Genomic DNA, 12,650 nt, shown 5'->3' with positions numbered 1-12,650 from the left:
CTGCAGCACACATAGAAAGAGTAAAATGCCTCTGAGGATTGTTTGTGTGCAGGAAGATGCACCTTCCTTCATATACAATCCTGCCTGTAATGCAGGCACCCTTGCACCATGGCACAAGGGTCCCTGTGTTGGCACTAGGCTGAACACAGTGCGCCAACGCAGTGAAAGAACAGAAATGTGCAATATCATAGTATATACAACACATTCCTTTTCTCTCAGATTGATGCAGCACAGCACGTTGTCTTGCTGCATTGCATAAAATGTTAGTAAATCTGGCCCAATGTATCCCTGAAGAGGGCAGCATTCACAACGCACATGATCTCTATACATATTACAAGTGAACATATCCAAATAGTATGTACACAAGGAGGTGAAGGGCACCAGCTAAAGGTCCATCAATAATATTTTTCAGTGTAACTGTATGGGTCCGATGCCCCCACAATATCAATCAGATGGCACCAGCCTCATTATATCATGGAGAGAGATAGTAGACACCCTCCACTTTGGGTGGGAAACAATGTGGGAGCCTCCCCTGTCTAACAAACCCTTGTGCTTGCTGGGGGAGTCCTAACCAACATGCAGCACCTTTGGTGTACTCTCAGCTGGTGAGTTAACATTGCCCAGCATCAAAACATGTAGGCCCAGATTTACTAACACTTTGCACTGTTTTGTATGACGAAAAACCAGTGCAAAGTGGTGTGGTGGTATATACTTTCTAACACAAATCATGATTTGCTACACAGTCATAATTACCCCAACCTCAAGCACTGTTCATGTTCTCACATAAAACATAACAGATAACACCAAAGACTACATCATCAATGCCTATACTACTGCCATATTCGGTGGCATCGTCCACAAGACTGTCCATGGCCAAGGTAAGTATGTATTTTAGCCCCAAATGTAGCACTAACAGGGTATGGCTGAAGGTCATACCCTGTGTATCTTATGTACAGGATTTATCCATAGGCACGGGTTGTTTTATGTAGTGCACAGAGCATACATCAAGCACATGCCCTTTTTGTCTGACCTACAGGTATGATCTATGGCTGTTTTCAACATGCACAAGGTAAGGTGAACTGGCAGGCCCTGCACGCACAAGAGACTGCACATAACCTCAGGCATGCCTGGCATGTTCTATGGCTCTGTATCTCATATTCATAAATGCTCTTTAAGTTGAGTGCAAAGTATGCCCAAAGATCATGCTCAATGTAAGCCATAACCCATGCAGCTGGCCATGCCCCAAGGGGCCTATGTATTTGTATGCAGTGGATATAGGATATGGCTAAAAGCCTTGCACAGTGCACCCTGCCAAGGTGTAAAAAAGCCATGTATGTAGTGCACAAACGACAAAGCCAAAAAGGAATCCATGTGCATACTACAAGGAGAGACTGGCCATACTCTGATCCTGGACGCGGTTGGCACGGGGCATGACATGAGGCACAGTATCTACGTGCATGGCTTGGCTGCAAGCCATGTTCTCTATGCTCTTTACTCCTGTGAGTAACAGACATGTCCTGCTAACGTTACATGCAATGCCATAGGAGGTAGCTGAATATATAATGAATAAGAAAAGCCCTTGGGCAAAACCCTCTGTCCTCTACATACAGGGGCATCAGAAATTTAAGGCATAGTCTGTATTGTAAATATAGTTTTGCCATCGATTATGTATGTATGTAATCTTTCAGGTCACATGTGAAGTCATGAGCAGTTCATTATGTGATTATGTTTGCTTGGTTAGCCATAACTGGCAAATTCCAGTGGCTTTTAGGTTTTGGATAAACACCATAGTACCATTTCAACGGAAGTTCTAAGTTTGTTTTTAAAATCAATATAAGTTAAAATGTGATCTTAGAAGAGAACATTGTTTTCATTTATTCTTTTTTGTAAAGTCACACTTTTGGGTGACGCTCGTCTGTTACTGGCTTGGATGCATGTCAAAAGCATGGGCATACCTAAAGAATAGCATAGACAAGGACACTGGGCAAATTACTTGGCCAAAGACGTGCAAGAAACAGAAGACAGAGCAACAGGTAACCACCATACTTCGTTTTAGCACAGAGACCATTTCTTTAAAAGTTCCATTAAGCCATTGATTCAATAATCTTTTAGTTAATTCACGCTATATCCCTACACACTATCCATGTACACACACTAATCCAAAGTTCTAGATGTGCACTGTCACAGTTCACATGCACATGCTCATTCTACCATTCATTCATCTACCCAGTCCACTCATTCACCGTACCCGGTCATCCACCCCCCATCTAATACATCCATTCATACACCGTCTGGCTCAATCCCACATTCATGATCACACTCCTATAAATCCTCACAAGTTCATTCAACCATCCACCCTCCCACCTTATTCCATAAGTCATTCATCCCCACAATCATTCATCCATTCATCATTTGTCTTTCATTCATTGTCACATTCATCCATCAATTCTCACATATACATTCATCATAAACTTATTCCTCAAAATCCGTATTCATCACGCCACCCTTACTCTTGCCCATGCATCATCAAAATGAGTCATTCATCCAAGTATCTAGCCCTACAAGCTCATCAATTCACTAATGCTTTCTAATGTATGCAGCCATCCATTACTACACTCCCATTAATGCATTCTCACTCTCATGGGTCCATATGTATACATGCGTTCACCTGTTTCATTCTCTCATACATGTACAGATCTACAAAGCCATCCATGCAATTTCCTTCACTCATCCATCCATCAACACATACTCTCATTCATTCATCTTCACATATCTCCATTTATTTATCCATCATTGTCCTCAATCATTCATCCATCCACCATTTCTCATCCATCCACCAATCCATACTCAAACCTTCAATCTTTCTGCCGTGCACCCATCCATTCTCATTCACAGTCCTCCATCCTCATCTCTTATACATCTGTAGCGCACACACACACACACACACACACAAATCAACACTGAAACAAATACAAGCAAATGCACGTGACCTTTGATGCACAACCAAACCAAGTCACATAGAAGTTGAAGGGCCCTTCAAAAGTTTTCAATCAAAGGCCTCCCACTGGTTGAAGAATATTTTACTCGGGACCCCAAAATGATATGCTCTTTTCTCGCAGTTAGTTTATAAAATAATGTATGTTGCGAGCAAGCTTAAATAATGTATTGGGGTCTGAGGAGGTTTTCTCTAAGAAATGTACACAAAGACAGCTAGTCAGTTGTACTTTTCAAATTTAGTCCATTAAATAAGTTTTTTTTATTGCTTTCATTATAGTGAAATAGAACATAACAAAACAGTCCCAGCACATCAAGCAGAACGCATATCAAACAAACGATGATAACCACACCTCAAGTCTATACACTACAAACACCTTGAAGTCGATAGCCATCCAGTTCCTTTTTTCGTTGATTAACCATTTAGCATAAGTTCATGTAGGTGAAATATAAGCAGAGAGGAGTCAAATAGCTCAGCTGTGCTTGCCTCCATCTGTTCCAGGAAACAGTAAAAGGGAAGAAATTGCAGAAAAAGGAATGAAGGAAAAGAGAAGGGGGTAAGGGGGTCCCCGCATCTATAGCATCCAGCCTGAAAGGTATGGTCTCATCATGGGGGTCAACGCAGTCATACCTGGCCCTATGTGTCTACAGCTATTTCACACCACTACCGCTGAGATTCAAGCTAGGGCCTGCAGGGGAGTCCATGTGCCACGTGGCTGGGAGTCCATTAAATAAGTTAAAAACATTTCAAGCACGCCAAACACGCACGTGGCAACAGATTAGGCATCTTGAAAAAAAAGCTAAAAAAACTGTGTTCGGGGATGTTTTGTCTTGTAATAAACCTTGCATATGATTTTAAAAAAATACTGCCAATAAGGGACGCAAAAGAGTAATGGATTTTGGTGTGAAAAAGTTACCTATCGTTCAAGAAATTTTGATGAAAATTGATGCACAGTGCTATCTCTGCATTTTTTTCAAATTTACCTTTAACATTTCAAACTTTGCGTTAGCTCTTCAGTAATCTAGGTCGAAATAATATTGTAATGAGTACGTTGGTCAAGTCAGTGCGCTTTATTGATATGAAGTTCTGGAAAATAAAACTTTGTGAAAAATCTCTTCCTCCACCAATCCCACTTTTAGTGAAGGAATATGTCCCAAAGGTTGTGTTTAGAGTAAAAATTATACTGAGAAAATGTGTTTGCTGGAGCGTTTGCTAATAGGGAACAAATTGCAAATGTTTCAACTTGAAAAGCCTGAAAGGTTGGCACCTTCATAAACGTTGCCAGAGGAAGTATTTCTCACAAACTAGGTCAAATGTTCATGGTTTCAGGAGACCCTGTCGAGCTGGCTCGGAAAGCTTCGGTCATCTGTTTTGCTACAGCTTTGGATCCCACAGGAAACCCCTACATGCATCAATGGGCCCGCACCACGGTCTCAAGAACAATTACTTTAGCAAAAACCAGGCCTATTCACTTTGTCATTGCTTGTTGTACATTTGTTTTATCAGGGGGCCATGAGAAGTAATTTAACTTTTCCCTTAGTTATGGTCTAGTCGTTGGTATTTTAATGCACCTCATTGAATCCCTATCTGCCAAAGGCTCTGAAGAGCTCCTACCTACTGCTATTCTCTTTCTACTTATTTTCATCCTTCTTTTGCACGTATCTCACCATCTTGCACTCTCATTCCACGACTGGCTCAAACAGAGCCATGGTGTTTTTCCTGTAACTTCTCCGACACATTGTTAGCTAAATTCAGAGTCATCCGTGGGCGAAAGCAACGAAGCCAATGTGGAACACAGGAGGGCAAAGAGACACGGGAGATACCACAAGAGAGAACGAACATGTATGCAGACAGCAGACAATTTAAAAAGAGAGAAAGAGCACAGAAGACACCAGTCGGACGTTCCAGGGAGGAAGAGCGATCCCCAGGAGTCAAAATGTTAGCACAGGAAGTGTCAGAGACACCAGCATAAAGGGGTTGGAGAAATCAGAGTCCTGCAGACAGAGAGCGAGCTAGATAGAGAGAATGAGAGAAAGCGAGAGAAAGAGAGAGAGAGAGAGTCAAAGATAATACCAGACAGATGGAAGGGACATAAAGAATCAGAAAGAAGATCTCCAGACAAAGAGAGAGATTTAAGGGCACAATTTCCTTTTCGGTAACACTAGAAAGAAAGACTGAATCATCTGACACAAGAGGGAACATTTTGGGGAAAAGAGAAAGAGTGGAGAGAGCGTGAAATGCAACAAAGGAGGAATGCTGCTATAGCTCAGCTGCTTTGACCAAAAACGTGTCATTAGAAGTGTGTCTAGTCGGATTTAGCCGCAAACTATGCATTTACTGTTCTAGCTCATGATTGCTCCACTCTGAAATGGAGTCTGCTGTAGTTCCGGGCACTAATGCACGTTGCTCTGAATTGTGCTTTACAAGAGCAGCTGCATTGTCCTATTCAATGGTGATATGAGATATTTCATTTTACTGAGCCTAATTTCAATCGCTATAATTTCGGTGAGTTCACCTGTTTCTGTGAGCCAAAACCCTAATCCGTTATAACACTGGTGGCAACAACGGTATGTTGCCCTTTTCCAACAGAAATAAACACAGACCAAATAGTGATTTTGTGTGTGGATGTTTAAATTATGTTCCTCAAAGTCAAGAATCTGTTACGTGTTTACACATTAGCACTGTTTTTTGCAGGCAAACGTGTATTAATATCAGGATGTAAAAAAACACACGAAATGCTGACAGCTGTGGAAGTATTCCAAATTAGAAACGCTGTTTAGTACGAGAACTAACATAGGAAAGAAAGCTATTGTGAGGGATTCAGAATGTGGACCCACGTTTAACACTCAGGAATCAGCATAGAGTGGATTCATGAGAAATACCTTTTAATGTTGCCACGGGGGGGGGGGGGGAGGGGAGGTGACCATCTGAGTGATGGTTCCTTCTAATGAAGGACTAGTCCTAACTGGAATGGAAAAAGGGAGACTAGACGGAGTCCAAAACGCCAGAGGAACATAGATAAGACTGAGAAAATAAACAGAGATGAGAATGCAGTGAGATGTGAAGAAAGTGCATTACGTGGGAGAAAAAGAGAGATTATCTGACACAACAGAGTGAAGGCCAGAGTTATTGTGGCAATCTAGAGAGCACTGGTCTGAAGTAGGAGGGCAAACAGGCACAGGTGGCTGATAACATTTAAAAGACAAGGCCATGTAGTTTGACCCAACTGAGGAATACATGGTGTGCAGATCTAGAGGTTAAATACAGAAAAGAAATAGTAGGAAGACACGAGAAGATAGAGGGTCACAGACAGATTATCAAGCACACCAGTGAGTCAAAAAGATTATCTGAAGTCAACAATAAACACATGGCACAGTAGACACACCAGGAAAGCATAAAAGCTTGGCCCAATTGATGCAAGCAAATAGTAACCGATCGACCATCTGATACACCAGACAGGTTGCCTGCAGGGTCAGAGAAATTGGACAGAATTTACCACGAAGTAGCAGATTCCATTAAAAAAATACATCGATTATGTGCTGAAATAGTTAATGTACAGTTTCCGAATAAAATCAGATTGGGCACACTTCCACTGGCATGTTTTCTGTTGACAGCAAGTCCCGTCTTATACTGAATCTCTCTGTTTGAACAAATCGGAGGCTTGTAGGAATACAATTGCACTCACCAGAGGGATTCAGAGAGTTGAGTGATACCAACAAATTCACCCAGAGATAAACAGTCATAGCTGAAGAAATGTCTGCCCCTTCTTCCTGTAGGCAAGATCATAGCTGGGGGTCGTGGGGAGCTGAGTTTCCTCAGACTGCACGGGCCCATTAACAGGGTCCAACATAAATCAGAGCTATAGATCTCTGGCTGTGGAAATGTAGTTTTTAATATCTGTGACAGATGTTCTAGCACAGTGCATTCTTAATGAAGCCCACGTACCTAATGACTCTGTCGTTGGTCTGACACATAAAATATGTATGTTATCTCACAGGATGAAATAAAAGACAGTAGTGGGGTATAAATCACCAAGTCAAATGATTGCTGAGATCTGTGTATATTCGAGCTACTGATACTGTTCAAGATGTATAAATCAACCACCAGTAAATGCCCAATGCTGTACCAGGAGATATAAGTACAGTATTTGTCAATATCTATGAATCCTCAAAATGGTGTCTGTGTCACGGTCCACTGGCCCCTCTGGCGAGCTGTGTGAAACCTCTCCTGCTCTTGAAGTAACACATGGCAGCCGCAGGAGGCGGGCACATTGCACCAGGTCAAAAAATCAAACAAATGTCCTTTCCTGTCCCATGCTCTTTGTAAACTGTAACATTCTCATTTCTTTCCACAGGTATCCAGTCTGCAGCCCAAACTGCCGCTGCCTGTCAGTTTTGTAAGTCTTTTCCGGGATGTGAAGGAAACATGTATGGACTTGTAAAATGCACTCTTCGTCCTTGTTCGTTTTTATTGATTTCTGCCAGATGTTGTAGGCACTTTCTGTAGAGATGCCTGGTCTCCAAAGACACCTGGTGGAAAGCGGTGCTTTTGGAAACCCTTCAAAGGAGACATAATCTGCTGTATGTCCCGTCCAGGGGCAGCTTCCTGTGTGTCAACAAACAGACACTCACATCACTTCTGTTGGTTTCAATCAGGGACATTTTGCTAGCCTCTTGCCTTGGTGGTGGTGGTGGTACCCTATTTGATACATTAAAAAGCAGTATGGCAGCCCTTTGCAAACATTGCCCATGGAGGTTGGCTAGCATTGGCTAATGTAGGAATAATCATGGAAGCAATTTGTGGCTATTTTAAAAGTGGTTTTGTAAAGGCATTTAATTACACAGATCTTTAGACCAATTTGAGTAGACAGAACATTTTCTATACCAGTTGATCGTCAGAGAAAGTACTAATCTCCTTTTTATTTTCTTATTTAACAGTTTTTTTGTTGTTCTGCCTCACCCTGAGGTGTTAGTGTGCTTTACACAGAACTGAGTAATGAAAAAGGGCAAAGTGTCACATAACTAAACAGAATTTGAGTAACATTTTAGGTAAAACAAACAGAGAGCCAGGGTGGTTACTGGTATGTTGTTGTGTTCTAGGTATTTCAACATGAATAAGTGAGTTTTTAGACATTTCCAAAAGCGAGTGGGGTAGGTTGGGTTCTTACGTCAGAAGTCGGAGAGGGCCAAAGTGATGTTGCTACCCCTTTGAGCGTTTTTTGTGCTTCGAATTTATGAACTTCAGGACTTTGAAGAAAGGTGAATCCTTAATTCCGAGTTTTCTTTGGCCTCCCAGATGGTTACCAAGGGGCTTATTTAAAGTTGGGTGGATGAGAGACATCTGTCAAAAAGTGGTGGATGGATTACGAGTGCATTGATGTCAATGGCACTCTAAACACGGTGGACACAACACTTGCCACTTTTTGGTGAATGACCAGCTCCACCAAACTCTAAATAAACCCTAAGTTGGAAGGCAAAACTAATCACTACCAGACATATTTTTTCTCACTGTTGCAAATTCAGTCAATAGGTACTTTTCCTGTGAACTGATCAATTGAGTGAATTAAAATCAAAACATTGCCAAAGAAAATTACAAAATAATGTTCAATATCCACGGCATTACCTTTGACACAGCACACTGTAGTACAACAATTCCCTGGGAATTCCCTTTTATATTATGTCAAATATGCACCATTATTGTATGTTTGCATGTAGAGGATACTAGGTGACTATATAGCAGATAAGCACCTTTTAACTTAAAAATGCATGTTAGTTTGCCAATTATAAATCCTGGCAAAATAATACTGAATTATACATGAACATAAAAGATATTCTACATCCATTCTTCGAAAATCCGAAAACCATATACAATTTTATACTATACCATAAAGGATCTTGTATGCCTGATGAATGCATCTTGGCTGATCTATATGTGTTAGCTTCAAAGTCGCCGCACCCGCTGTCAAACTTTCCATTTCTTGGCAACGGTCAATGTTTTTCCGGTGTTATATTTGTATGGCCGGGCAACACGTCTACATCAGCTCATATGTTGATGTCTTCTTGATAAAAGTCAGTATTTTATCACCTCGGGGAAGTGTTATAGGCGACTTCTCAGTGCAAATGAACATTAATAACAGTCACACACAATCATGCCTGAAATTACGTTTTGCATTTTGAAGTTCCAACCACAAGCATACAAAATTACACAGTAGCAAGTATATTCTTTCCACCACTGCAACTTGTTAACAAACACCTGATAAGGATATTTTTTTCAGTGTTGTAGCTTGTTAGGCAGGGTTTCGCATTTAACAAATAATATACACGAAACAGTATTTTTTATACTGTACTAGTAATTATTATTATTTTAGGTTAAAGGACACCACGTTAAAAATAATAAAAGAACATACATTGTATTGAAATGTTCTTCTTTGCACCTCACACCAGGCTGTGGCCTCTTGTTTGGACCGCAGCCCTAGAGCACACCCGTGTCTGTCTTATCAAGCGCAGAGAATGGACCACACTTTGTTGTGCTATTGTTAAATGAAAGGAGGGTTGTGTGTGGCTGCTTCACAAGAGAATGCACGATGGTTGTTATGATAGCATCGTTTTCAAAACGGTCTTCTGAAAAGCAGGGAAATGCCCATATTCTTTGGAAATCCATCTTTGGCAATAATGTCAGAAAACATGAATATGGAGCTATTTGTGCATTTTTTACTTTGTGTGCATTTTATTCCCAATATACTTTGTTATAATGTAGTAATTTTTCCTTGAGGTTGTTATCATATGCAAGTCATTGGACCCATTTATTACGTGTTGTTTTAATGCCATATCCAACCTCCCAGAGACAATAAATAACATCTGTCTTGAAATATCTATATCCTTCCCTGAAAATAGCATTGAGAGAGGCACCTTCAGCTGACTGGAACCTTTGAACATGTACCTACATTTTGATCTTCAGTGCTTCACAGAAAGTAATAGCTTTCTTACAGAGTGGTCTTCAAAGTTTCAACTCTGAAATGTTTCCAAGAGCACTCGAAGGTCTGGTACAATCTCACAATGCGTTCCCCTACATTTTACATCTCAGATGAGCACAGAGGGTCCTTACCGAAAGATGCTACAGAATCCTTGCCCACAATCCAGTCTGCGCCTCTGAAAGTAAAGACACTTAGCAAGGAAGTGAAATGTGCACTCACACATAGTGGCAATCCTTCATTTGTCTGTGTCACCAGTCACCATTCTGTCAGACAGTTGCGCACTACTTGCAGCTCTGGAGTCTGGTCCTGTACGGTTTATCATCCGACAGTAGAGGGATGAAGGTGTCACTGTGGGATAGCTTCATACTGCTGCTCCAGCCCGGGATGCTCTTGCCTTCCCTCTCAGGCATGTCACCATGGAGCTCATGCCCAGAGTCTCCATGACGGTTCTCGCCCTGGTGGAGCTCCATCAGTTCAAGCTCGTGCTTGGCCGCTGTTTCCAAAACTCGCTGCTTGTTGTAGTACTTGACAAAGTTGTTGATGATGGGGTGGATGGGAAGTGCGATAGCGATGACCCCACAGAGGAAACTGATGGCTGCATTCAGTTTTCCTAATGTTGTCTTGGGGTAGATGTCTCCATAACCAACTGTAGTCATTGTTATGATGGCCCACCAAAAGGACTGAGGGATGCTCTTAAACAAGGTGTCCGGGTGACTCTGCTCCATGGTGTAACCCATGGCTGAGAAGACAAAAATGCCAACAGCCAAGTACATGAGAAGCAATCCAAGCTCCTTGAAGCTACTTTTGAGGGCATATGTCAGAGTTTGAAGCCCTGATGAGTGGCGCGCTAATTTGAAAATCCGTGCAATTCTCATGATTCTTAGGGCTTGGATCGCTTGTTGCACATTTGTTAGCTCCATCAAAGTGGCCCCTAAGTGTGTCAAGATCAGACTGACATAGAAGGGCAGAATGGCCAAGGCATCAATAATATTCATGAATGACAGTGCAAAGTGTAGTTTGTTCGGGGAAGAGATAAGGCGCAGCACGTACTCAAGGGTGAACCAACCAATGCAGGCTGTCTCAATGCTGTCCAGCACCGGGTGCTCCACACGGTTTCCCTCTGAGTCCTCCACCTGGAGCTCAGGGATCGTCCCAACACACATGACCACAGAAGAAATGAGAATGAAGAGAAACGATATGACAGCAACAACCCTAGCTGGAAACGATGACTCTGGCTTCTCGATGAACTTCCAGATGTACTTCTGGCACCGTTTCCAGCGACTCTCAGTTGTGTCCACTCCTAGGTCATCCAGGATCGTCTGCACTCTGACAGCGATCTCCTCCATCTCCTCCTTCTTCTCGCTGAGCAGGCTCTTGCAGCAGTCATCCAGCAAGTCAAGGTTGACTCTCCAAAACTCCATCTCATTCTGGAAGCAAAGCGGGCAGATCCCTTTCTTCATGTGGACCTCTCCGAAGTAGTAGAGGTCGAGAATGCACTTGAAAACATCTGGGTCTCTGTCGAAGTAAAATTCTTTCTTGCCTGGATCATAGTCGTCGCAGACAGAAAAAATTGCATCATATCCACCCGATACACAGTTTACCAGCTCAGCTAGGCGGGTGGCCGGGTATCGGTTCAGGATGTCTCCGCAGAAGATGTGCCGCAGCCCCCCAACATTGACCAGAATTTCCACGTCGTCGCTGCATTCGGAGCCATCACTCTCCAGCTCCTCGAAGGTGGAACTGCCCATCATGCTTGTGCAGAATTGTTAATTTCCTGTTTCTTTCCAGTTCTTGTAAGTGGGTGGTCTTTGTTTGTTTTAAAGAAAGTCGGGCATCTCCTCACAAACATCGAGGCAAACAAGATCCAGTTGCACCTGCAGCAGGGAAGCTGGCAAGTTGCAAGTGATTAAATTGTGTACACGAAATTCAACAAGCTGCGTTCTGGGGGAAATGACAACTCAAACGAAAGACAGATGAGCAGTGTTTTCCCTTGCTACTGTTAATTAGCTCCAAGGAAGACACAGTTAAAGCAAACCGCTGGTGGAGTGCTTCTGGTTCCGCTTTGATTTTGGCCGTTCCACAGGTGCGCTTACTTCAAGCGCTATCAGGCAAATCACTGTAATAAATTCCCGCCAAAAACAACGATGATTTCAGTAGTTGACAAAAACGAACGCCCAGCCTACCAAAACTCAGAGAGCGCTGCTCCGAACTCCTGGCCGATTCCAAAGTCTCTTCGGTGACAATGCGTCAGATTAAGAGTTGCATACTCCAGCTGACTGTGCCGGGAAGTGAACCCGTGTTTGCCTTTCTGCAGCTACTGGTTCTCTAAACACAAAGGGAATTCCAGACTGACGTAGAGAATTTTCAAATGGCACAGTGTCCTCTAGCGGTTACTTACAGCGAGCTAAAGTAACGAGAGCAGAACACAAATCAGCGTTGTTTTTAAAGATTTGTTGTCGAGCTTTACATAGCAAACAGTTTGCTTTCCCCCTTTATTATTTTTATGTCCTGTATGCATGTTTCATACGTTTTTCACCTCTAATGTGCGTGCCCTTTTACTGTTTTTTTTTTTAAAACTAATACAGTTGTTTGAGACCGTGCTTTTAATTTCGTGTGTTTGTTAAAATAACTATTCACATTGCATCATAAAGTTACGACGCCTGTTTTAAATGTATCGTTCAC

At 42.2% G+C, this 12,650-nt stretch overlaps 1 protein-coding gene across 1 annotated transcript; it reads right to left on the bottom strand.

Annotated features, from left to right (window-relative positions):
* Positions 1–6,007: 6,007 nt before the first annotated feature.
* Positions 6,008–12,257, bottom strand: KCNF1 (potassium voltage-gated channel modifier subfamily F member 1). Its single transcript, XM_069235935.1, has one exon. The coding sequence runs from the start codon at positions 11,717–11,719 to the stop codon at positions 10,250–10,252; it is 1,470 nt and encodes a 489-aa protein (XP_069092036.1). The 5' UTR covers positions 11,720–12,257; the 3' UTR covers positions 6,008–10,249.
* Between the last annotated feature and the right edge of the window lie 393 nt (positions 12,258–12,650).

This window comes from Pleurodeles waltl, chromosome 5, assembly GCF_031143425.1.
Source record: "Pleurodeles waltl isolate 20211129_DDA chromosome 5, aPleWal1.hap1.20221129, whole genome shotgun sequence".
Taxonomy (NCBI): domain Eukaryota; kingdom Metazoa; phylum Chordata; class Amphibia; order Caudata; family Salamandridae; genus Pleurodeles; species Pleurodeles waltl.
The sequence above is the reverse complement of the archived record's forward strand: the minus strand, read 5'-3'. Positions and strand labels throughout refer to the sequence as shown.

Bases quoted from the DNA above. Each gene is read 5' to 3' on its own strand.
- KCNF1 (XM_069235935.1), bottom strand. From the start codon at position 11,719: ATGATGGGCAGTTCCACCTTCGAGGAGCTGGAGAGTGATGGCTCCGAA.